Below are 26,859 nucleotides of genomic sequence, written 5' to 3'. Positions count from 1 at the left end.
TTTCATATTTTACTTGAAGCATTATATCATAAGGATTTTTTTCATATTGCTGTATCACCATCATCCTAATGACTGTTTATGTCATTGAGTTTGATACACTGTCATGTATTTAGATATTTTTAATTGCTGGACATTTAATGTTGCAGTATTTTTCTATTTATAAATAATATTCTATTGTGCATCTTTGTTCTTATGACTTTCTCTTTCCTTTTGAATTATTTCACTGGGATAGGTCACTAACCAAAGTGCTTGAAGATTTTCATTGTTCTCAGGCTCTACACTGTTTCTTTTGTGCTTGTTTTTAGCACAATGTCATTTATAAGAAGGCACTTTTGGGACTTCCCTGGTTGTCCAGTGGTTAAGACTCTGCGCTTCCAATGCACGGGGCATAGGTTCAATCCCTGGTGGGGGAACTAAGATCCTACATGCCTTGCAGTGCTGCCAATAAAAAATAAAAAAATAAAAAAAGAAGGCACTTTGCCAATGTCTTGGGATCAGATGATGATAAGGAAGTCCATTTCGGAAGCAGTCTTTTTATGTGAGATCATTGTTGGGGTTCTGAAGATGTTCTTTTAGGAAACAATAGTGAAAGCAAAGCAGCCATTGAGTCTTCGGGGAGCTTATCAAATCGTTGTGATTTAAAAGGCCAATTGGAAATTCATTTGCCAACCCACTGTAATCTACACTGAAATTATTTCTAGTAACAATATATTCTCAACAATATCAAAGACTATTTTAAAAGCTGGCTTGGTGTCCTGTATATCATTCCAAATATCATTTGAAAGTTTTCTTTTATGTCTAACCGGAATCTCAATCTGCTGTGGAAAATCATTTTCAGGTATTACAGTCCAACTTGCAACTAAGCATAGCTACATTCTTCTTCATAGAGAGTAGAGACACTGTCTTCTACTATGACCATGGGCATTTTTGGGGTTTTGAGTTGGGCATGGAGCAGAGGGAAAGCAGTGTCCCTGTAGGGTTGAGAGGTGATTGAAGATGAGCCTTGATATCACTCCAGGATAGGGTCCTCTTTCTTAAAATCTGTTTGGTTTCAGCTGTCCTAAGGGGAAGATTCACTCTAGCCCAACAGTGCCTTCTGTGATGGGTTACCATTGCGATGCCCTTCCAATCAGACACTGAAAATTTGCTGACCGAATTTAAAGAGCTGTGGGTACTTACTAATTTGTAATGGGTGAGGTGATGATAGTACATGACAACTTGATTTGAAGCCCATATTCAACATTTGGAAGTGATAAACATTTTATTAATATGCTCTTCTCAAAAACTACCCCAAATTTCATTTTCTTTTACTCTCTCTGTCCTTTTATCCCTATTCCGCCCTCTATTGTTGTCTCTTTTCTGATGTTTCCAGTGCTGTTTTTCTCCTCCTTCCTCCCTTCTCCCCCCCATTCCTCCTCCCTCCTCTTAGTTTTCTATGTCATTCCTCTCTCCCCCCTTCCCTCACTTCATTTTGAGAACCCCCTTCCCTCTTAGTCTCTGCCATTCTTAAATCCTTTCTTTTTCCTTTGGGAAAATAGGCTTTAAATTTTGAGTGTGCTAAGGGAATGTCATTTCACAGTGAAAAACTGCAGGATTCAGGGACTGCATTCTGTGGCTTATTGATAAAGAGAGGCTGCAGGAGCTCGTGCTTATGGCAGTGATTTAAGGGTGATGGCTCTGTGTCTCAGATGGACCTGATTATGTTGTGGGACAGCTGGATTCCATTTTCGTCTCTGGATTCTGTTTTGACCTCTCTTTGCCATGTAATTAACAGTGTGCCAGCCACAGATCATAAAGTGAATGCGGTTCAATGAATAATATTACACACTGATGCCTGAAGTTTATCTTATCCATAGGACCTAGTGGGCATGGGGTATGCCTGGATGTCTAGCCAGGAGTGACATTTAAACTCAGTTGCCTGATGCTGGGTTATGAGAGCTCTGACATGCATCCCCAGACAGCTGCTCAGTACAGATGGCGGATGAGCTCTGAAGCTTCAGGCTGACGTGTCCAGGATCCCAGAGGCAAACTGACCCTTTTCTCTTTAGGCTCAGCGTCTGTGTTGGCTGTTAGAAATAATCAGAATACATTTTAATTTATTTTCCAGATGAAGCTTGGGAGGCTTAATTTTTGGTGATTAAACTAGACTTCTGAATAGATTTCCCCAAACCCCAAACACCTTGCATAGAGATTCATACAGTGAAGTAGCTTTGCCTCCCTTGACGAGTATTGCATTGAATTCAGCCCTTTTCATGGCTTTTGTGTTGTGTATTGATTAACAGAGAATGAGCTGACTGCCAGGCACGTACACAGAAAATAAGAAGTGGGGAGGGTATTAAGCATGGAATGGATAACGCTCATTTGCTTGAGATGCATAAAATAAGTTGAGGTAGAACGGGGAGGGGTACAAGACAGAAGATTTACAGACCCCAATCATGGTTTCATTTACCAATTAAGGGATTCAGCAAGGTGGTTCAGACAGATTCAGGGGCTGAGTGTAAGCAGTCTTCCAATAATCACTAAGATGTTATTCAGGACACAAACCAGATGACTTCGGTTTCACGACAAGATGGGCAGAGATGGCCACGTAGTCAATTAGTAACTCTGGGAATTCCAGGAGTCTGGAGGCGGGGCACCACTATTGTGGTTTTTCTTCGTCCAGCCTCACAAAAGCCAACAGAGCAGGTTCTGTGCTGTGCATTTGAGTTTGGGGGTGGGGGTGGTCCTGAGAGGAGCACGAAGGAGAGAGAGAGGTCCTTTAAAAGGAAAACATTTCTTATCTCTTCTCTGAATGAGTTTTGAGCTTAACATGAGATGGCATCACAGAAGGAGTTCACCTTGCGTTTATGCGTTGAGGCTGCCTGTGGAAAGATGCCACCGCGGGGATAGAAGAGGAGGTCAGCATGGGCTAGGAGCTCTTCAAGCTTTTGCAGTTTAGTTTCACTATTTACTTTGAAATGGATTCTCTGATAATTGGCTCCATGTAAAAATCAACAGATTTGAAATAACACATTCAGAGATAAATCAGAAGGATTTTCAGTCATCCTTTTCGTTGCTTTTTTCCATCAAAGGGGAACGTTGTGACTTGGCTCCTACCACCTTAGTGGTCCCTTTCCTTGGACCCTCGGATGGTGACATGGGCCTTCCAGGTGGGGTATAAGAAGACGTGTATGCCTTCCCATGCACCCATGCTGGCCAGGTCTGAGAATAGGGGGATATTACTGAGGCCACCAGATCTAATTTCAGAGAGTGTATCTCTAGAGTTAAATGAGTTTGCCTTAAATTCTGAACAGTTGCAGATGATGTAATCCTTCGAGACATTTTATTAGGCAGATTAAATTAAGATACAGGAAATGCTATTTCACATTTCATCGGAGAGGAAAGTCAAGTCTTGTGAAAGTTGTTTACTGTAACAGAAGGTTGTTGTGCGTCTGTTTTGGCTCAATTTTCTCATTGTTTCAGGATCTGTGTTCTCTGCTGCCCTCTACTCCTTGCACAGTAGAAAATCTAGTCTGCTAGGAGCTTGTTGAGATGACTAAGTGCCTTATTCCAGTTGTGGGAAATTTGGGCTCAATGAAAATAGTCCATGGAAACCTCTGTTTGCTTTATCAAGTATGTGGTACTTACATGCATACATGGAACCTATTTATTTAGCTCCAGTGTTGTAACTAAGATGGCCATTTTCCTTCTAGGCATAGCATATATGTGCACTAACTTGACAGTAATTGAGTAGTTAACTTGAGTTCTGTTTCTGGTATTGTTGGTCATGTGCCCTCCACATAAGATAAGGTGTTTGGCTAATTGCTGTAGACTCTAATATTGTAATCGTAATATCGTTAAGTCCATTAGTACCTCTTGATAGCAGACTAGATCCTAAATTTACATAAATGTCACATCAAATCTTACCTTTTCTTAGCTTAGCTGATGGAATCTATTGGAAGATAGGGAGAATAATAAGCTGGTTTTGGTGAGTGATATTTTGGATAGGGGTGTGAGGAGGAAAGAAAATGAGGGATGCGTTGGAATGTCTCCCTTAGCCTTTCTTATGTTAAAAGAAATACTGAGAAAACACTTCCTAGATATTGAGAGTAAATTTCTTTTCTGAAATATCTTAAGTGGCTCAGAAGAGGATTTCAGTATGAAATGACTTTTTTTTAAATGAAAGCACAGACAATTCTCTTTCTACCCTCAACCCTTTACAGATTTTCAAAGGAGAGGAGAAATAGAAATGAAGCTGACAAGAGAAGCCATCTAAAATTAAAACTCTCCATATGGAATTCCTTTTTCTTTTGCTCTAGATATTGTACTTTAAGTCCTAGAAGCTCAGCTCCATCTTTGAGAATTTTCTTACAGAATGGTCATTGGAGACTCTTTTAACTCCTAACTTCTATCGTTGTTCAATGATTTATATCTTTTAAATGGTGAAAACGTGTTCTTCCAAATGATAAGTTTTTATTGAAAGAAATCCTTACTAACTTTCTTATATATTGAGTAGATAATCGTACAAAATTCAAAAGGTACAGAAGGTAAAACATGGTGAAAATTGTTCCTTCCACCTGTTTTCTCCAGCCTCCCTTTTCCCTTCTTCAGAGGCAAACACTGCTGCCCATTTCTTTGTTTATTTTTATCTTTTAGTTTGAATCTGATTGTGTTTAGGGACTGATGGAGTGTAAGTAGCTCTTTATGCTAGATGTGCTTTATTGGTTCCCATCAGTTTAAAATGTATTAGATGAGAAAGCAAGGCCTGGCTATAGTAATAAACTAATGGATTATATTTAGCTAATCACATAAGTTTACCTAGAAATCTCCTGGGTAAATCTTCTTACTACTGTATCTACACTTATATGCCCATATTTCGTTGTCCAAGATGCCATTGATTGGTAGCTATACATTTTATGTACAACTACGAATGAAAAAAAAACCTAGCCAGTGAACTATTAACCAGTACTTCCTGTTATTTAATTATTTAGTTTATTTATAATATTAATTGTAAATACTTACAATACTACTTAATATTTTTAAAAATATTATATTTATTTAAAGAGCTCTTTTAGACTTGCTGATACATTGATGCTTATCATTCAACACTCTTGCAAACACATGAAAAGAAATAGCAGGAAAATAAGTTAGATAAGTTTCATTCCTGAAATTACTACCCACGGACCCAACTCTTATGAATCATTCACCTCAACTTTTATTATCTGTATTTGTCACACAATTTGCCCTGTGTGCCATCAAGAGCATTGGTGAAAGAGTTTTACAAAGTATCTGAAAACGAATTAAAAGTCATTGGTGCTGAGCGCTTAAGCTATCTTACTTCTGCAATTTTGCAGAATTAACACATTTTTGGCTATCACTGGGCTGGAAATGTATCGAAGCATGCTTGGTTTCCCTCAGCTCCTACCGCTTCCCACAACCATTGGGTCCTTGGGGTTAAAAAAGCTCCAGTATTGTCTCAGGGTTTTTACTGCAGACCCTGATACCCATTCTGTTATCATGATGCTGATGTTTTTAATATTCACACATGGTCGTGCAAAGAAAATTACTTTGTAACTGATGTCTGGTAGAGAGCACTTGAAACATGCCATTGATTATGAAATTCTACCCAAATTTAGAACTGTCAAAATATGAAAAACAAGTGCATCTTAGAATTGATTACCTTAATTCTGAATCTTATTGATAAAAAATAGAATTTCTAGAATATTTAATCTTTCAGATGAGAATTATCTCTACATTGTAGACTTTGGCAGTGCTCATAAATCAAAGCCATAAGTCAAAAGCACTAAGCTTTGAGATTTTTTTTTTAACATCTTTATTGGAGTATAATTGCTTTACAATGGTGTGTTAGTTTCTGCTGTATAACAAAGTGAATCAGCTATATGTATACATATATCCCCATATCCCCTCTCTCTTGCGTCTCCCTCCCACCCTCTCTATCCCACCTCTCTAGGTGGTCACAAAGCACGGAGCTGATCTCCCTGTGCTATGTGGCTGCTTCCCACTAGCTTTCTGTTTTACATTTGGTAGTGTATATAGGTCAATGCCACTCTCTCACTTCATCCCAGCTTAAGCTTCCCCCTCCCCAATGTCCTCAAGTCCATTCTCTATGTCTGCATCTTTATTCCTGTCCTGTCCCTAGGTTCTTCAGAACCATTTTTTTTTTACATTCCATATATATGTGTTAGCATATGGTATTTGTTTTTCTCTTTCTGACGTACTTCACTCGTATGACAGACTCTAGGTCCATCCACCTCACTACAAATAACTCCATTTCGTTTCTTTTTATGGTTGAGTAATATTCCATTGTATATATGTGCCACATCTTCTTTATCCATTCATCCGATAATGGACACTTAGGTTGCTTCCATGTCCTGGCTATTGTAAATAGAGCTGCAATGAACATTTTGGTACAGGACTCTTTTTGAATTATGGTTTTCTCAGGGTATATGCCCAGTAGTGGGATTGCTGGGTTCTATGGTAGTTCTAGTTTTAGTTTCTTAAGGAACCTCCATACTGTTCTCCATAGTGGCTGTATCAATTTACATTCCCACCAACAGTGCAAGAGGGTTCCCTTTTCTCTACACCCTCTCCAGCATTTATTGTTTGTAGATTTTTTTGATGATGGCCATTCTGACTGGTGTGAGGTGATACCTCACTGTAGTTTTGATTTGCATTTCTCTAATGGTTAGTGATGTTGAGCATCCTTTCATGTGTTTGTTGGTAATCTGTAAATCTTCTTTGGAGAAATGTCTATTTAGGTCTTCTGCCCATTTTCGGATTGGGTTGTTTGTTTTTTTGATATTGAGCTGCATGAGCTGCTTGTATATTTTGGAGATTAATCCTTTGTCAGTTGGTTCGTTTGCAAATATTTTCTCCCTTTCTGAGGGTTGTCTTTTCATCTTGTTTATGGTTTCCTTTGCTGTGCAAAAGCTTTTAAGTTTCATTAGGTCCCATTTGTTTATTTTGTTTTTATGTCCATTTCTCTAGGAGGTGGGTCAAAAAGGATCTTGCTGTGATTTATGTCATAGAGTGTTCTGCCTATGTTTTCCTCTAAGAGTTTTATAGTGTCTGGTCTTACATTTAGGTTTTTAATCCATTTTGAGTTTATTTTTGTGTATGGTGTTAAGGAGTGTTCTAATTTCATTCTTTTACATGTAGCTGTCCAGTTTTCCCAGCACCACCTATTGAAGAGGCTGTCTTTTCTCCATTGTATATTCTTGCCTCCTTTATCAAAGATATGGTGACCATATGTGCATGGGTTTATTTCTGGGCTTTCTATCCTGTTCCATTGATCTATATTTCTGTTTTTGTGCCAGTACCATATTGTCTTGATTACTGTAGCTTTGTAGTATAGTCTGAAGTCAGGGAGCCTGATTCCTGAAGCTCCATTTTTCTTTCTCAAGATTGCTTTGGCTATTCAGGGTCTTTTGTGTTTCCATACAAATTGTGAAATTTTTTGTTCTAGTTCTGTGAAAAATGCCATTGGTAGTTTGATAGGGATTGCATTGAATCTGTAGATTCCTTTGGGTAGTAAAGTAATTTTCACAATGTTGATTCTTCCAATCCGAGAACATGGTATTTCTCTCCATCTGTTTGTATCATCTTTAATTTCTTTCATCAGTGTCTTACAGTTTTCTGAGTACAGGTCTTTTGTCTCCTTAGGTAGGTTTATTCCTAGGTATTTTATTCTTTTTGTTGCAATGGTAAATGGGCGTGTTTCCTTAATTTCTCTTTCAGATATTTCATCGTTAGTGTATAGGAATGCAAGAGATTTCTGTGCATTAATTTTGTATCCTGCTACTTTACCAAATTCATTGATTAGCTCTAGTAGTTTTCTGGTAGCATCTTTAGGATTCTCTATGTATAGTATCATGTCATCTGCAAACAGTGACAGTTTAACATCTTCTTTTCCAATTTGGATTCCTTTTATTTCTTTTTCTTCTCTGACTGCTGTGGCTAAATCTTCCAAACTGTGTTGAATAATAGTGGTGAGAGTGGGCAGCCTTGTCTTGTTCCTGAACTTGGTGGAAATGGCTTCAGTTTTTCACCATTGAAAAGGATGTTGGCTGTGGGTTTGTCGTATATGGCCTTTATTATGTTGAGGTAAGTTCCCTTTATGCTTACTTTCTGGAGGGTTTTTATCATAAATGGGTGTTGAATTTTGTCAAAAGCTTTTCCTCCATCTATTGAGATTGTCATATGGTTTTTATCCTTCAATTTGTTAATATGGTGTATCACATTGATTGATTTGCATATATTGAAGAATCCTTGCATTCTTGGGATAAACCCCACTTGATCATGGTGTATGATCCTTTTAATGTGCTGCTGGATTCTGTTTGCTAGTATTTTGTTGAGGATTTTTGTATCTACGTTCATCAGTGATATTGGCCTGTAGGTTTCTTTTTTTGTGACATCTTTGTCTGGCTTTGGTATGAGGGTGATGGTGGCCTCGTAGAATGAGTTGGGGAGTGTTCCTCCCTCTGCTGTATTTTGGAAGAGTTTGAGAAGGATATGTGTTACCTCTTCTCGAAGTTTTTAGCTCTTCTCTAAATGAAGCCGTCTGATCCTGGGCTTTTGTTTTTTGGAATGTTTTTAACCACAATTTCAATTTCAGTGCTTGTGATTAGTCTCTTTATGTTCCTGGTTCTGTCTCAGAAGGTTGTGCTTTTCTAAAAATTTGTCGATTTCTTCCAGGTTGTCCATTTTATTGGCATATAGTGGCATATAGTAGTAGTCTCTCATGATCCTTTTTATTTCTGCAGTGTCATCAGTTGTTACTTCTCCTTTTTTCACTTCTAATTCTGTTGATTTGAGTCTTTTCCCTTTTTTTCTTGTTGAGTGTGGCTAATGGTTTATCAATTTAGCTTATCTTCTCAAAGAACCAGCTTTTAGTTTTATTGATCTTTGCTATCATTTCCTTCATTTCTTTTTCATTTATTTCTGATCTGATCTTTATGATTTCTTTCCTTCTGCTAACTTTGGGGTTTTTTTGTTCTTCTTACTGTAATTGCTTTAGGTGTAAGGTTAGGTTGTTTATTTGAGATGTTTCTTGTTTCTTGAGATAGGATTGTATTGCTCTAAACTTCCCTCTTAGAACTGCTTTTGCTGCATCCCATAGGTTTTGGGTCGCTGTGTTTTTCTTGTCATTTGTTTCTAGGTATTTTTTGATTTCCTCTTTGATTTCTTCAGTGATCTCTTGCTTATTTAGTAGTGTATTGTTTAGCCTCCATGTGTTTGTGTTTTTTACAGTTTTTTTCTTGTAATTGATATCTAGTCTCATAGTGTTGTGGTCAGAAAAGATTAAGCTTTGAGATTTTGAAATGTCTTAGATTCGTAAGTGTGAACCTTCCCTTCCTTTATATGTTCACAGATATTGACGATACATTTCTTATTCAGAACATCTGAAGTGAGTCAGTTTGAATACTTACGTGGCAGGTTAAAAAGTCTTTTCTTTTCTCCCCTACTGAGTCAGCTATTTGTTTTACTCTGAGAAATTCAGAGATCAGATATAAGGATGATCTTCTAATTGAAAAAGGGAAAAACAATGAGAAAAAAGTCTACATTTGCAACCCAACTTGGCTCAAGTCATAGCTATTTTTTTCCTTCTTTGAAATGTGTAGTATTATGGTCAATAAGTTACTACGAAAAAAATTCAAAACTTGGAAAGTAGGCAAAAAGTAGAGTGGCATATCCTTTCAATGTAGTACTGGAGCATTAAAAAAAAAGTCTGTCCAAGGATGATTTAATTCTCCAGGAGAGCATCCTTGTGTTTGACTTGGTTGTTTACTGTTACTAGAGCCTAGATACTGGGAAATGATATGTTAATGTGTAGTTTTTAGCTGGTAGAGCTGCCCAGTAGGAAAGCTTACCCCAAATGTTGTAATGCTCTGTAGGACATTAACCAGCTTTGTAAGTAACCTAACAGTCTTTTACTCAAATTCTTTTTGCAAGTGCTACAAACACCTTCCCCCTCAAATGCTCTTTGAACCAGCTTTATCATCCTACTGGTTTCTTCATTATTGAGCTGAGTAAATCTTGATACGTGTTTATTCTGTATTTTTATGAGTCCTGTTATTAAATTTTTGACCATTTTCCTTTGTCAAGATTTTAATCTGTCTCGTGAAACAGAGTTATTACCAGGCACTATGATATATATTTGTAGATTGACAAGTGTGTGTGGTAGTAGTTCATAGTAACCTGAAAGCAAGATAATGCATGTTTACCAGATTGTTTACCAACAATCTACCAAAAATAGATTGCTGAGGCTGTATGAGTTAGACTTTTATACAGTGATTCCAATGTGATTAGAAAATGATTCTACTTGTGCGGATGGGAAAGTTTCAGGAGCTGGAGCTGGGCTTGTGTAAGGACCTGTGGGATTCTAGCCAGAGCTGGAATTGTATACAGAAGTCTGAGAGCCATCTCAGGAAACAGCCACAGGGTGCAGGGGTGCCCTACAGAGGCAGATTTTGTGTTTACTCCTTTAGCGCCAGGAGTGGAGTTTTCTAAGCCCTCAACCGTGTACGTAGTGGTTCCCTGGAGTTATCACCCTTGTCCTTCAGGGACTCTCATACATTAAATTTATTCAGTTCAGGTCACCCTCCCACAACCTGATTATTCTCTCATATACCTCTCCTGTAATCAGTCCTATTTTTCTCCTTCTTCCTTTCTTCTCTTTGCCTCTCTATCCATTAAGGAATGCTCCCTGACTTGGAACGGTATGGCAGATGGCATCATGTTTAACTGAGATATACATTTATTTGCTTACTTCAAGTCTTTCTATAATGTCTTAGAAGCAGCTTTCACAGTAAATACCAATCAATGAAACACACACATCAGTAGAGTGAAATTTCCTATGTATTTGAACATTGCATTGATCACCTTCTCTGGTGTGCCTAAGCCATTTTCCTAAGATGTTAATTAAAGTATCTCATATTTGAAGTGGTTTAGGGACACTTAATTTTGAAGTGACAGAATACTCAAAGTACAATGCTGAATTATCTTATGTAACTCGGCACCTGGAAGTCAGGTAAAATGTTGCTGAATGTATAAATGAGTGGAAGAGGAGAAATGCTATTGAATCTTCTTTGCCAGAAGTCCCTATAAATAGAACAAGTTACTATGCGGGTGGGAGACTGAAATTTTCCACTCTTGAATGCAGGGAGTTGGGGAAGGTACAATATCCCCCAGGATCTTTGGGGAGCTTTTGATTCTTTAATTAGTTGTTGTCTGATCCTGTTGGCAGATTCCTGGGGTAGGGATCTGTTCAACAGTGTCGGGAAGGAGGCCCCCTTAGCACGGTGTTGGTGAGATCCTTGAGTAAGTGTGGGCTGAGCGTAGTCTAGGGAATCAGATCCATGGGGCCAGTGAGAAAGCCGAACTTCGAATTAATGGCATCGGAAGCCTATGAGTTCAAGGTCCCTTGATGTCTTGAGGGGAACCAGACCTAGAAAAATGACCAGGATTTCTGAACTAAGGATCTTTGGCAGAAGGTAGGGGAGGACACTGATGCAACTCTAGATGGAAGGTGAATAACCCACTACCATTTCCCTGGGGCTTACCTGGCACTCTGTTCGGGGTGTTTTCTTTACATCATCTCGTTTGATCTTAACCAGGCCAATGAGAGAGGCAATGCCTACACAGTGTTATGGGTGAGAAGTGGGTTTTAGAAAGTGAAGTTTCTTTTCTAAGAGCATCAACTAATTTTGAAGATTGCATTGGAACCTGCGTTGGTGTCTCTTCAAATCTGGGCCGCTTACCACCACGCTGTGCTGCCCCCTACGTGTGCTTGTTTGGCCCTTTGCGGTTAGCCAGGCTCTTTACGGATGAAGTCCTTGTCAGGCTTGAAGGACCAGAGACGTTCTTGTCTGTACAAAGACACTTGGGGTGGAACGTTTGGAGGATAAGCCCCGTGAACATGGTGGGCACAAGACCCAGGTAGGCTTTCTTCCTGCAGGGCACTGTACTCCCAGGAGGGGACCTCTCTTGGGTCTTTTGGGGGGCCAGCTGTGCTCCCTTTGAACTGTTCCTTGATTTTTCCCATCCCACCGCCGGCACCTGGGGCCACTGAGGGAGGTACCACCTACGCCAGCTCTACTGGTGAAGAGTGAGTGCTTTGTGAACAAGTAGACTTATCCTGCCGCCTCTGCCTGTTGTCTGATGCGTGAGAACTCGACAAAGCTCCTTCCCATCAGGGCGCTGAATTAAAAAATCGATCCTTGACTGGAAAATGGGGACTGGGAGAGGAAATCATGCTCTTTTGTAGAGGAGAGAGGAATTGATATGAATATGCTCCGAATGGTTTTACAGACTGCCCATGTAGGCACTGAGTCTGTTCAAGAAAGATTCATTTGCGGAGGATTGAAATATTCCTATTAATATTCCTTATCTAAGAGAAACAGAGGCATCTATTGAATTTCGTGAAAGGTAATATGAAAACTGTTCTCCAAGGGTCTTCTTTAATATTTGGCTTCCTCTTTTGTTGTTGAAAATACATTTCAGTTCTCCTTTACATGGCAGCGTACAGCAGAGGAAAAAGCATAATCAGTATAAAAGTAATAAATGTTAGTGCCCATTTGTGATTCTGGCAGCAAGCACTTTTCATCTTACGTTTTATTATTCCGTACTATTTAAGGTGCAAAGTCCTAAAGCTATTAAACCTACATTAGTTTGCTGTCAAATAAAATTAATAAAATGTAGACTCTAAATTTAAATCATAATTATGAACTATTTAGATCGGAGAAACATAACAGCATATAAAAGGCATTCATGTACGTACCCACCACTCAGATTTAATAGATGGTAACATTTTGCTGTATTTTCTTCAAACATCTTTATTTGGGGAGGGGGCACGAAACAGGACATTACATATTCAGTCTATGTCTCTCCCTGCCTGTCCCCTTTTCATTCCTCCTCTGTCTTATCGTGATGCAGATACATATTATTTCCTTGCATGGTTTTGTAGTTTGAAAAAATGGTTGTAGAAATTTTGAGTCAAATTTTCTCCACAAATGTATTTTGTGTTAACATCAGTTTAAAGCTGTAATGTATAGTTTTAAAGTTATTTTTTCTGTGGGGTATAATTATCAAAGACCCACTTGTTAGAGGAGGTTGAAGTTAGTAAAATAACTACCAAAAAATATATTAGATTTTAAGAGGTTAGTTCTAGTTTCTCCTGCCCATCCGACTGCTCTCAGCCTCTGAGTAACCTGACAGATCCTTCCACGTGTGGGAGGCCTTTGGTACAAATTTCCTAGAGCATCTGAGGTTTGCGAGACAACTGAGAGGTTTTGTTTTTTTTTTTTTTAACATGGAAGTTTTTAATTCTGTTTAATCTGTTTGCTAAGGTTATGGGCAACTTGGCATTCACATGCTATTTATCTAACATTTCCAAGAATTCTCATCCTCTGTCAGGGTTTATTGCTCTCTGATGAGTAATGGTCTCAAATTCTTATTTTTCAGATCCTTATTCTTAGGACTGAGAAAGTCACAGTCACTATGTCTGCAGATGGGTAGATTTATATGAGCAAAACCAAACCAAAGAGAGGTTGCCCGCTTTTTGTTGGCCTCCTGAGTCACAGCCAGGAGGGGAGATATTTCCCCTTGGTCTTTGCTGATTTCACAGAGGCGGGAGGTGTGTTACAAGATGCACTTTAAAAAGTTCATTTAAAAAATCAATTTTAATATTTATTTTCAAACTAAAGCTATGGCACTCCCTCAGGTCTTTTTATCCTCAGCCCCCCGCTGATTCCCTTTGGAACTGCTTCCATTGCATTCTCCAGAAGGCCATCTCCTTTCAAGAATTTTTGAGATGACTGGGGGTGACTGCATCTATTTAGCTTGGCCATTTTTTGGTTGAACCATGTGAAATTCCATTTTGGTAGGTCATAAATGGTCAGATATTGGCAGTTTCAATGCTTCTACCCTACATATTTGGGGAACCCTGAACATTTACAATTCAGCTTTGGAGCTGGAAGGTCCCATCAAGATTGTCCAACTCTCAGCATTTACAGGTGATCGCCCTTGGGCTGGCCCAGGATTGCCCATTCAGTGGTGAAGTGACTCATCCAGGCCGAAGCTGTGATCATACAGTTTCCTGACAAATGAAGTGAAGTGCGCTGTGAACTGTCAGGCTTCAGGAGATGCTGGCTTAAAGGGGTTATGTTAAAGGAGAGGGATCCTTTAAGCCCAGAGGGCTGTACCCTGGTAGGACAGGCAAATTGAGCAAATACCCTGCAGCTCAGATCAGATCAGACAAGTACCTCTTCCTGGCCTCCTTCATCTGAAGGAAATGTCTGAATTTACATACTTTCTGAAATGCTGTTAATCCAAGCTGTCCGTCTGCCTGCATAGGACTTACTTGGGCAGGTGGAGATGAGCCTTTCTGCTCGAGTACATCCCTTGGGTTCAGCAAAGGCTTGGGAGGGTCCAGGGTAAGAATCCAAACTGTATCTCATGTTCTCCTGCAGGATGGTCTCTGTTTCCTTTTAGAGAACAGTGGGCACACCTCTAATCAAATATAAGTAAAAATCTGTGCATCCTCATTAGAGAAAATTAGAAAAATACGGACAGGTAGGGAAAAAAATTTTCTATCTTCCCACCACCACAAATAATTACTATTAACACTTTGGTAAATTTCCTTCCAGTTTTTAAAAGCATTCTTTAAAAAACTCGCAATTACATGCTAAATATATATCTTGATATTCCATACATATATATGTAATATATATATATAAAATGTAATAAGAATGTATAGAGAGTACTCTATAAAATACACAATGCCAAGGAATATATATTACTATTGAAATTCTATATAAAGTACAACATATATTTTATATTCCTATTTTTTTCATTTGATAACTAAGTACTCTATGAAGATAATTTTTAAAGGCTGCGTAGTATTCCATCAAGTGATTCCTCCCACCCCCGCCCCCCCACTGCATAGGTAGCCAATTCTCCTTTTAGAATAGTAGTTAAGAAATGGGCTCTAGACATCTGGGTTCAAATTCAAGCATAATGGTTGTGTGAATGTGGGCAAGATCCTTAACCTCTCTACACCTCAGTTTCTTCATTTTTAAAATAAGCATAAGAATTCTACTTATTCTGGTATGGAAAAAGGGACCACAGTGTCCAAATTTAAAAGCCAAGACTTTGCCATTTACAAGAGCTGCACTGAAGGGGGGAAGCAGGAGAAAGCTTACCAGACACAATCCAGATCCCTAACTCATCAGACTTGCAGGTAGTCTTATATAAAGGTATATATATTAATAAAAACATATATAACAGTATAAAAGTCTTATATAAAAGTGTATGAAAGACCCCTCCGAGGTTTGCCTTTGGTCAGCAGGAGGAAGGGGCCCAAAGACACCAAGATGAGGCCTTGAGTCACAAGTTAAGGCTACTGAAAAGATTCATCTCAGCATAACCTTTGCAAGACACAGAATTTTGTCCAGCTAAAACTTGGGAATCTTTAAAATCATTACGATATTATCCAGGGGAGCAAAACATTGAACATTTACAAAGGGCTCATGTTGTCCAGGTAGCAAAACATTAGCATTTCTTTATTAATTGAGATTTTTAACTTTGGTTAAGGAGGGACTGATTTTCTTAACTCATTGAATTGCCTTGAGAACAAACACTTAGAAAAGGGGTTGGCAAACTTTTCTTGTAAAGGGCCAGGAGGTAAATATTTTAGGCTTTGTAGGCCAAATGCAAAACCAGGCACAGACAATATGTAAATAAATGAGCATGGCTGTGTTCCAACAAAGCTTTCTTTATGGACATTGAAATTTTAATTTCATGTCATTTTCATGTGTCAGAGATAAGTATTTTCCTTTTGATTAAAAAAAAAGATTTTAAAACGATAAAAAAAAGACATGAAACTTTTAAACTCACAACTCTACAAAGTTGAGTGGTAAACCCAATTTGGCCCCTGGGCCAAAGTAACCTGTGGCTTAGAACAGTCCTTGGCACTCATTAAGTGCCGTGTGTGTGTTAGCTGCTACTTCCATGATTAAAGTTGTTATCACCATCATCACTGTCCCTACCCTAGCACCATGCAGTGCTAGACCCTGGAGGAGGGCAGGGCTGCAGTATGCAAGCCCGTGCATCCCTTTGACCCCTGACAGTCCATCAGTAGCAGCAGCAGCTTGATCAGCTCCTGGCTCCATCGTGGCAAAGAGGTTTCATCTCCCATGTACGTGGTGGTTCCCTTACCAGAGGCTGCCTGGAGAGCTTTGCTGGGCTGGAGGGAACAGGTTTCCAGTTTGACTAGCTAGAGCAGCCCTGGAGTGACGGTAGCACACATTCTGTGTCCTTTGATGGAGCTTTTAGCCTGTGCTGTTCCTGGGGATGAGTGAAAAAGGGAGACAGAGAAACCCACTGTGCATAACTGGTGCTAGTCTACTTCCTGTTTTAAAACTACAAAAGGTAGGTGAAAAGGGAGTTCTAAAAAGAGTGGTGAAAAAGGAGCTGGGAGTTAAGGGAAGAAAGAGTAGGGTGTTGGTAGCGCAAGCCACAGTGCTTGGGTCATTCATAATCTGGCATGCACTCAGCTCAGTAGAAAAATGGCAGATATTTTTATAAACCTTGACAGCATTATTTCATTATTCATGAAGACTTTTGTTTTTTTAACCATAACCAGCTTCATTTTAAAGGAGATTTATTCCCAAGGCATTTTAATTGAGTCTTCATGGTAATTCTTTGTATTGACTGTTAAATCAACATACCAAATAAACAATATTGGAGTTTACTCTTTTCTTCAGTAAGTCTCAACTCTGCTTCTTCAAGATAATGAAGTGAGAGTGAGTCCAGATTTTCATGAATTGAATACACGGCACTGCACGGCCTTTCCTGACCTTTTGAGAGTAATTTTAAAAAGGACATTGTTTTTTAACTGAGGAAATTTGCCTTAAATCCAGAATTTTCTATGTGAGAGCTTCCACAGTGTGCATGTGTGAAGTTACTTATGCCTGTGTGGTGTATGTGTGTGTGCACATGTGCATATTTCAAAGCTATATTATTAAGGCTTTTTTTTTTCTTTTATGAATTTATTTATTTATTTTTGGCTGCATTGGGTCTTGTTGCTGCGCGTGGGCTTTCTCTAGTTGCGGCAAGCGGGGGCTACTCTTTGTTGCGGTGCGCGGGCTTCTTATTGTGGTGGCTTCTCTTGTTGAGGAGCACGGGCTCTAGGCCTGCAGGCTTCAGTAGTTGTGGCATGTGGGCTCAGTAGTTGTGGCTCGCGGGCTCTAGAGTGCAGGCTCAGTAGTTGTGGCACACGGGCGTAGTTACTCCGCGGCATGTGGGATCTTCCCGGACCAGGGCTCGAACCCGTGTCCCCTGCATTGGCAGGCGGATTCTTAACCACTGCGCCACCAGGGAAGTCCTTGTTAAGGCTTTTAATAATTCACTTCTGAGACAGAAGTTTCGTGAAGACAAGTACTATTTTGTTTTAAATTAATCTCTGGATGAAATTTATCATGTCTGTCTCCCATGGTGCCTTGCACAGTAGTAGAAATCCAAAATTATTTGATGAGAGAAGGAATGAATCAGGGGCTGCAAAGTATCTAAAGGTCATTTGCTCCAATTCTCTACCCTTTAGTTCTCTGGACAACATTCCTGCTGGACATCCTGCTTCAATATTTCTAAAAACTCACTTCTCTGCTAATCCTGTTTCCTGTAGCTGCCCACACAATAATATCCATCCTTCAGATGCCTAAGGACAGTAGTGGTCCAACTCACAACCCCCATCCTACCTCCACCACATATACTTTTTTCCCCTGGGCTAAATATCTAAAGGTTTTTTTTCGAACTTTTCTGATATACCCTACTGTTTAGATATTTCTGCTTCTTCCTGGCCACCCTTTTGTACATGATTTCCTGTGTGTCGGAAGCTGGCTCCCAGTGTAGCCCCCAGAACTGTGTGTTGTGTCCAAATGTGGCCTCAGCTGGGCCCAGTTGGTGGAACCCTCCTCTGTTCTTCTTGCTGTTCTCCTGTTAATAAATCCCCGCCTGTCAGAGCCTCCTGACTGCCACTCAAAATTGACTCATCTTGGACTTACACTGCCAACTCTAACTCTTAGTTCTTAATAATAAGATTGGTCATGGACTCCCCTAGGTTGCAGAACAAGCCCAGGGAGGGGGTCCTGGTGATAGTGGGTAGTTGTGGATGGTCCCAGAGCTCTAGGACCAGAGGTATTCCCCAAAGGATTAGTTGTGGACCTGCCAAAGGAGGGAAAATGGAGCCAGGTTGAAGGTCAGGAGAACAAAAGGATAGCAGGTGGATGAATGACATTAGAGAGACTAGCAGAGGTGTTCCAGAGGCCAGGCAAGGAGAAGAGGATGTACAGCTGAGAGGGAGGTACAGCACGGAAGCCAGGTAGTTTAGAATCTGTTGGCCTGAACCCTTAGCATCTTCCTGGGTGTTTCTTTCATGCAGATCCTTTGTGCTTTACCTAAAAGAATCAAATTTTAATGGTGTGGAGCTGGGATCTCATGAATTATTTGTAAGCCAGATTTCCCTTTTTCTGTAGTAGCTGTGTTTTTGAATTTTTAAAAAAATCTTTTTACGGGACGTTACATTTCTCTGATTAAACTTCTTCTTGCTAATGGGGCCCATCTTCCTATTCTCCAAAGGCCTTTTGAACCTAAATAGGAAAAAAAAAAAAAAAGCTGCGGAGCTGAAGTGGTGACTCTGCCACTTCTAACCATGCTCTTGCACAAGTCACAAGTTCTCACCCTCATCTGTAGGAAGAGAATAATAACATTTCCCTCATTAATAACTCGCCTCACTGGGTAGTTGGGAAGATTAAATTAAATCACGCCTTTGGAGTGCCTGGCACGACGCCTACCTATCCCTGGTCACAGTTATTTTTCTGCTCCTCAGCATACCACCTTGCCCACTCCTAGGTCAGATTTAGTAGGCTGCCTTCTCTGTATTCATCCAAACTATTCATTTCTATTGAACTTACTGGAGAGAGACCAAGGACAGAATCCGAAGATGTCTAAAGGCTAGGTCTAGGACTCTTTGGAACATTGATCCATGTTGGGGGTCACAAAGTTGGGTGCTGTCAAGAACCTCCTTATATGAATGTGTGAAGCAGCCAGGTGAGAGAGTGCTGGGCCCGCGTCAGCTCGGAGAGTGCATGGCCTCCCTAAAGCAGGCATCCCAATAAAAGCCGCTGCAAACCAAACACTTCCATACAGGGAATCAAGGTTCCAGCTCCATCGGTTGTTGGGTATAGATCCCTAGAATGCTCTTGCATTGGGTTACTGTGGCTTTAGAGCAGAGGTTCTCAAAGTATGATCCAGAGACCGTCAGTAGCACCTGGGAATGTGTATGAATGCAGATTCTCAGGGCTCACCCAGACCTACTCAACCAGAAACTCTGGGGGAGGGCAGCGCCAGCAATCTGTTTGAACAGACCCTCTAAGAGATTCTGATCACGTTCAAATTTGAGACCCACTGATTGGGGAAAGTGTTCTCAACCCTGGCTGGACTTTGGAATCACCTGGGGAGCTTTAAAAGTCCAGTTGCTTGGTTTCCAACCACAAAGTGTCTCCTTTAACTGGTTTTGGGTATCAGCCTGGACATCAGGATTTTTCAGAGCTCCCAAGGGGATTTTCAGGGGCATCCAAGGTAGATAAGTGCTCTTCTAGGAGCCTGCTGAAACACCCACATACCCTTTCTCCTGAGTGGGGAGGAGAGGAGTGGGAGGCACGTGTAAATTGGCACAGCTCCCAAGGGATCTGCTGCAACCATCAAACCCTGCTTCCCCTTGGAGAACATGACCTTAAACTACCAGCCTCAAGAAAGAGCTTTGATAGGGCCTTTCCTAGGCTGAATGAATATTCACTCAATGTGATTTGTTTTAAAGGTTGCTTTTAATGCTATATTTGTTCAGCAAATGTAGGCACTTGTATAGCACAAATATTAACTCCTAAATCCTCCAAGGCTTTCCCTGCGATATGCCATCTGGCAGGCATTATTGTAATCATCTCTTTATTATCCACACTAATGAAGGACTAGCATGGCATTGGTAATTGAGAAACACAGATCATTTACAAATCATTCAGGCTCGTGCCGGCACTGCTTCCCCAACCAGGAAGCATTCAAGAGTAGAAAACATTGACTGATTACAGTTTCCTACCTTCCCTGTGGAGGTACTAATAATATTATTTTAGTCAGAAATTTGAGCAAGAGGAGAAGTGAGAGGCTTCTAAATTATAATTCCTTTTTCTGAATAAGGAAATCTCAGTTTTCTCAATAAGAGGCCAAAGCACAAAGTAGATAAACAGCAAGTATATTTAAAATGCATTGAACTTTGGAACCAGTCAGTTCAAAGCATGTTATAGTAGAAGCTGCATGGGATGCAAGAGATCAGTGGATCTGGATTCTAGATCCTGCTTTGATATTACCCGTGCTATGTGAGATGTGCCATTCCAGCCATCAGCGGGTCTCAAAGTGTGGTCCTCAGACAGCAGCATCTGCATCACTTGCGAACTTGTTAGAGTTGCAGGTTCTCAGACCTCTCCCCAGCCCACCTGAATCAGAGACTCTGAGGATGGGGCTAGCAGTTGGTGCTTCGACAAACCCTCCCGGAGATTCAGTTCGGATGCCTGCTCAAGTGTGAGCACCGCTGTTCTCCAGGCACTCAGTTTTCTCAACTTCAAAATAAGGCAACAAGCCTAGTTTATATTTGAGGTCCGCTCCAGCTCTCCGATGGCCTTAGTGTATGGTCCTGGAAGGTTGAAAGAGTCTCTGTCATAGACCTTGAATGTGCGATTGAAATAATTCAAGTAAAAAACTGGCGTGTGTGTAACAGAAGAGAAACAGATCTCTAGGAACTCTATACACAAACCCCATATAGGACGCTCACTTTAAATAAAGCGTGCTCTCTTCAGTGGGTTGGTACCATTTTCCGAAAGTGAAAAAACCTTGGTGCTTTGGAAAGGGAGGTGGCCGCCTCCTCCTTGCTCCAGGGGCTGAGAGCTGTCTGATGTGATTCACAGAGCAGCACTTCTACAGGCTCTAACAAATGGCATTTCAGAAGGATGTACAGAGGTACACAGGCTTTGCAGTAAAACAAGGGATATTTTCAAGTCATTTATGAAAGCTCTTGCGGCTTCCATTTCAAGACAGGTGGAAAAAAATAACATGGAACAAGAAAAGAAAATAAATCTGTATCCAGAGCATCTCATAAATAAGGAAGGAGCGGGGGTCTGGTTGGCCTTGCCGGGTTCTCAGAGTATTTTTGTAACAGTACAGACAGCTCTCAAATGTTTTGGCAAGTAATTCTTATACTGTTTCCGTTATCAAAGTCTATGCTTGTAAAATTATTGCGCTGGCTGTTAAAACCAAAAGAGAAAAAGGAAACAATCATTTCAAGGAGACAGAGGCTGGGAAAATGATACTCAGAGGTATAAAAGAGAGAGACAGAAAAAAAGAATATAGTTCACCCACAACTGCAAAATTTTTTTTTCGTCTAAAACGCAGTGACACTTCATAATTTAGAGCAAGTCGTAGAAAATCGAAGGCACTTTTCTAATTGGCTTTTGTTTAATTAAGAGCCTATTTGTTGGAGACAATAGGACCTGGTTTGTTGATCTTGAGAGAGACTTTGTTATGTCTGGGAGGGATGGAGAGATTATAGCTTTTATTGGAAAGGATGGATCACAGACCCACTTTGCCTGAGCAAAGCATGTTGACTGAGGAGAACCACACCAATGGGGAACCTGCACTGGACATATTTGTGAAATTCCCAGTGGCGTCTGGCTGAGCAAAAACTTGACCCTAAAACCCTGGTTAAAAGCCTGTACTCTGAGTTCAAATTCTGACTCTGCCACATACTGGCTCTGAAACTCTGGGCAAGCTACCCAGATGCTCAGTGCCTCAGTTTCCTTCTGTCAAAGGAGGAAAATAATAGGACCTGCCTTGTGGGAATTTTATGAGGATTAAAAGTTAGCATGTGCAAGGTGCTTTATATAGCACCTGCCACATAGCAGGCATTATTTTATTAGGACTATTTGCTAAATAGCCATATGGATCTTTAAAAGAACTCTAAAAATGCATTATACTGTTTCTTAACCATAAGACCTTAGAAAGCAGCAGTGCCCAATTTGATACCCCCATTGTGTGCCTAAGGAGGTGTGTGATTGACACAACGAGGCTTCCGGGGCATCCTGGGAGCACAGTTCAAACAAACCTGATGATTCTTAACCCACGGGGGGCTTCTCCCTGGTTAACTTCACTAACACATAGCTTTGGGGGGTTGTCAAACAAGATTCAGAGAAACTAATTTTTCTCATTTGATTTCCTTTTTGTATACTTATTTTTGGAAGAGATTCATAGACCAACACTAGAAATAGCTCTGAAATAAGTGTCATATTTTTCTCTCTTATATTTGGCACACTCTCGTTTGTTGGCTGGACCATGCTGTGGAGCAGCTAATATTGATTAGCCTACGTTTTTCTCAAATCAATTTTTCCTCAGGCTATGTAAAGTCTAAATGCTGACAGTACTAAAGCAGATGCATTCAACTTATAAACTGGTGGTAAGGAAAAAGGTAGGGACAAAAGCATGCTGAAACATATCGTCCAAGCAAGACATTGCCTGCTCTGCCAAATTCAAGTTGCCAGGTCCTGGGCAAGCTTCTTATCTCATCTGAGCTGCAGTTTCCTCACCAATAAAATTGATGCAGCCACTGTGGAAAACAGTATGGTGGTTCCTTCAAAAACTAAAAATAGAACTACTGTATGATCCAAGAGTTCCATTCCTGGGTATATATCCGAAGAAAACAAAAACACTAATCAAAAAGATACATGCACCCCAGTGTTCATAGCAGCATAGCCAAGATATGGAAATCTTCACTGCCTTTGGGTTAAGGCACAAGCGAGCACCTTAATACAGTGTGGAGGGTCCCTAATGAACTAGCCCACATTTGCCTCCCAAGCCATGATCATATTCGCCACTCCCTGTCTTAACCATGCTGTACTATTTGTGGTTCCTTGAACAAAGCACACACCTTTATGCCTCTGTTCACATGTTTCCCTCTGCTGGGAGTACTCTCTCACTTCCCCCTTCCCCTCACCTGATAACTAGTACTACCCAACAGGTCTTAGTGTAGATGCCACTTCTTGAAGGAACGACCAAAGTGCCGTCAACAGATAAATGGATGAAGAAGATGTGGTGTGTGTGTGTACACACACACACACACACACACACACACACACACACACACACACACACAGTGGAATACTACTCAGCCATTAAAAAGAATAACATTTTGACATTTTCAACAACATGGATGGACCTGGAAGGTATTATGCTCAGTGAAATAAGTCAGATGGAGAAAGACAAATACTGTATGCTATCACTTATGTGTGTAATCTGAAAAATGAAACAAATGAATGAATATAACAAAACAGATGCAGACTCACAGGTATATAGAGAACACACTGGTAGTTACCAGTGGGGAGAGGGAAGCAGGGAGGGGCAGCATAGGGGTGCAAACTACTATGTATAAAATAAATGAGCTACAAGGATATATTGTACAGAACAGGCAATATAGCCAATATTTTATAAAAACTTTAAATGGAATATAAGCTATAAAAATATTGAGTCACTATGTTGTATACCTGAAATTAATATAATATTATAAATCAAGTGTATACTTCAATAAAAATTACAGCTAAGAAAAAAATATGAGATAAAAATCTCCCATGGTTCCACTACCTAGAGATAACCATTTAGCATTTTGGAATATTGTACTCCAGAATTAAGAAAATAAAATAAAACAGGGTCATATTATTAAAAAACAAATAATAAATAATAAAATAAAATGGGGGTAACAATAGTGCCCACCACCTATTAGATGAGGTAACACATGTGAAACCCAAACTAGTGCTAACCCCAAGAAAGTACTCAGCAAATACTAGCATTTTTATGTTACTTGTGTTCATGAAAATCAAACGTATCAAAGTCAAAATAATAAATGTATGCATAATGAGGGAAGTTCCACTATTCTTTTCTTAAGAACTGAAAATATTATAAAATCTTTCATTGCAGGTTACTTTTGAGACTAAATCTCTGATCGTTTATTTCCAGCATTTTGATTTTCCCCTCACTATTGAATACAGACCTGAGACTCTTACACCAATGAGTATCAGATTAAAGCTGAAACCCACTGCATTTGATGTGCCCAGTGATTTTCATTTTTGTTACAATTATATTTATTTTATGAAATATATCTTTCTTATCATAAGTAGTATACTTTTGTATTTTAAAAATTTTCCAACATCTTAACAAACAAATCAGGATAAAATGCTAAAATAAAATACTGAAGTCACTACACTGACCCAGCTTGCTATACAGATATGGACAGGAGTGCTCTGGAAATTGTGGAACTGTGGCCAGTAGGCAGCACCACTGTCCTGTAATTTTAGATGTTGTTTATTAGCTCATAAAAAAAATTTCAAATCAACATGGAAAAGACAGGTTCTGTGTACTCTTGAATAATGTAGAAAAGTGTGGGTTGTTTGAACCTTGAACAAGTGAATAAAATGTCCTTCCTTTACTTAAATTAGAAAAAATTACAGTTGATCAAAATTTCCCTGGCAAATCAGAGAGCCAAGGTGTTTATTAAGAAATATTCAGGAAGAAAACAAAAATATGTCCTTTCATAAACATTACCTAGATTATGAGGTAAGAGCAGTTTTCTTTAATATCTCTTTAACTTTTCCATTTCTTGAACATAAGAATGACTTCCCTTAAATCATTAGCCATTTAGATCTGAATTTTCAGGACAGATCTTGGTCATCATTTTTGACAATTAGCGGTGGAGAGTGGTTTACTGCCCTGAATAGGGGTCTCGTGGTGTTTTACTGAGTGATCTCCAGCATATGGAGAATTTGTTGGGCATATTTATAACTATTGTTTGTTTTTGTGGTTCTTGGCACAGTGTGGGTGACACAAGGCCAGAACACTCCCTGCAAGTAGGCAGATGTTAGGACCCTGTGGACCTCTGAGTTTTATAGAGTGCCTGTGCTCAGAGACCTACAGACTGTGTAAGTCTGGAAAGTTCACAAACACCATGGACAGGTGTGTCCATACCTAACCCTCACACACGAGGATGAGGAAGTTAAGGTGAAAAAAAAAAGGTAAATGGCAGAGATGTGGCTTCATCCCAGGTTTTTCTCCCCAAATGCTGTTGGTTCCGCTAGAGCACAGCCAATAATGTAAAAATACAGTTTTTACATTATTTTCTTTTCCTGCAGTGTCACATGTCTAAGAATAATCCCATATTTCGATCTTCAGCTGAGTTTCCCAACCCTGGGTCTAGAAGCTGGTTTTGCTCCACTTGTAGAAAGAAGCCCTCATTGCCATCCTGATCTGTTCACATGGAGATAGCAAATGTCATCCTACTTGATTATTTGGAGCTTGCCTTGTGGTACTTTGGTCTTCTGGAGGGAAATCAGACCTCTGGCAGTTGGTGAAATCTGCTGAAGAATTAACCTGATCAAACATTTTGTTTTAATCACAGAATCATGTCAACCCTGCCATGGACTTTACCCAGACACCTCCTGGGATGTTAGCTCTGGACAATATGCTCTACTTTGCCAAGCACCACCAGGATGCCTACATTCGGGTAAGCACGCAGCCCCTTTCAGCTAGTGTAGGTTTCCTACTGAATTCGAATTTCACACTTATGGATATGGAGGGATTACTTTTAGATGAGTGGCCCCAGAGATTGGCTTTTGTCACTTAGTAAAGTAAAAATGAAAATTAAATGAAATTAAAGAGCACCAAAATAGGGATTTTTTTAACTTTTCATTTTTTTCACATGACATTTAAAAATATATTAGATATTGGAAAAATATTTTATATAGTTCATTTGATTATGACAAAAACTCTTAGCCTTAAATAACAAAGAAGAGAAACAAACTATCTACCAAAAACCTGCATGATCCCAACGTTAGTGAAAACCACTTAGACTTATTTGGCTTTTTGAAAAGAGGCCCAGGATTCTGTCTAGCACTGCTCTGTTCAATCTAATGCTGGAGATACGATCAGACAAACAGAAAGAGAAGTGTGGGAGGGACACGGGGAGGGATGAGAAATGCCTTCTCTCATTTGATAACAGATTAGTGAAACTCCAGCTACTAAGGCAATGCCTTTGTGGGTGGGGATGAAGGAAAATAGAAGGTGCCACCTGTCGATGCAGAGCAGGGGCGGGAAGGACAAAGTGTGAATGAACTGGAGCATAGGGACAGTGACAGAGAAGGCCTGCGAGTCAAGGCTGCTCCACTGGAAGCCCTGGATTTGTGCTGACCCCTGTCCCCTGTCCCCAGGGAGAGGAGCCCAGGTTCAGTCGGGTGAGGGATACAGATCCACGATTGAGATGAAGGAGGATGTGAATAAATGGGACAAGGGCATTGGCAAGTGGTTAAAATGATGACTAGATATAAGCTTAGAAAATATTCGATGAATGAATATCCTAATGCAGGAAGAGTAAAGCTGAAATCAGAGTAAGGTATGAGCCTGTGCCTCTGATATTCTCTGTTGGCTCCCTCTTGGCACTGGCTTTCTGGAGACCAGGGTTCAAGACCTGGCACTGTCGTTACCTGGTAATGCAAATGGGGCCATTCCTTTTGACTGGGCTATAGTTTCTTCTCCAAACTAGGGAGCATTATTCCCTCAAGGAGCATTTGGAAATGTGTGGGCACGTTTTTTCGGTAGTCACCATGCCCATTGGGGTGCTACTGGCCACAGTCCTCTAAAACATGGGGCAGTCTGCACCATGAAAAATTGTCCTACCCAGTAATGACCCCTTTGAAAAAAAAGTCATGCCAGGTCTGAGTTCCC

The 26,859-nt window shown here is 40.1% G+C and overlaps 1 protein-coding gene across 9 annotated transcripts in view; it reads left to right on the top strand.

The window, feature by feature from the left end:
• ELMO1 (engulfment and cell motility 1) overlaps positions 1–26,859 on the top strand; it is a 555,096-nt gene that overhangs the window by 242,680 nt on the left and 285,557 nt on the right. For all 9 annotated transcript variants that reach the window (XM_082471822.1, XM_082471824.1, XM_082471823.1 and 6 more), the window contains one exon: positions 25,538–25,642. In XM_082471822.1, coding sequence (XP_082327948.1) covers positions 25,538–25,642 — 105 coding nt within the window. The remainder of the gene's footprint in view (positions 1–25,537; positions 25,643–26,859) is intronic.

This window comes from Balaenoptera physalus, assembly GCF_965194825.1.
Source record: "Balaenoptera physalus genome assembly, chromosome: 8".
Classification (NCBI taxonomy): domain Eukaryota; kingdom Metazoa; phylum Chordata; class Mammalia; order Artiodactyla; family Balaenopteridae; genus Balaenoptera; species Balaenoptera physalus.
The sequence above is the reverse complement of the archived record's forward strand: the minus strand, read 5'-3'. Positions and strand labels throughout refer to the sequence as shown.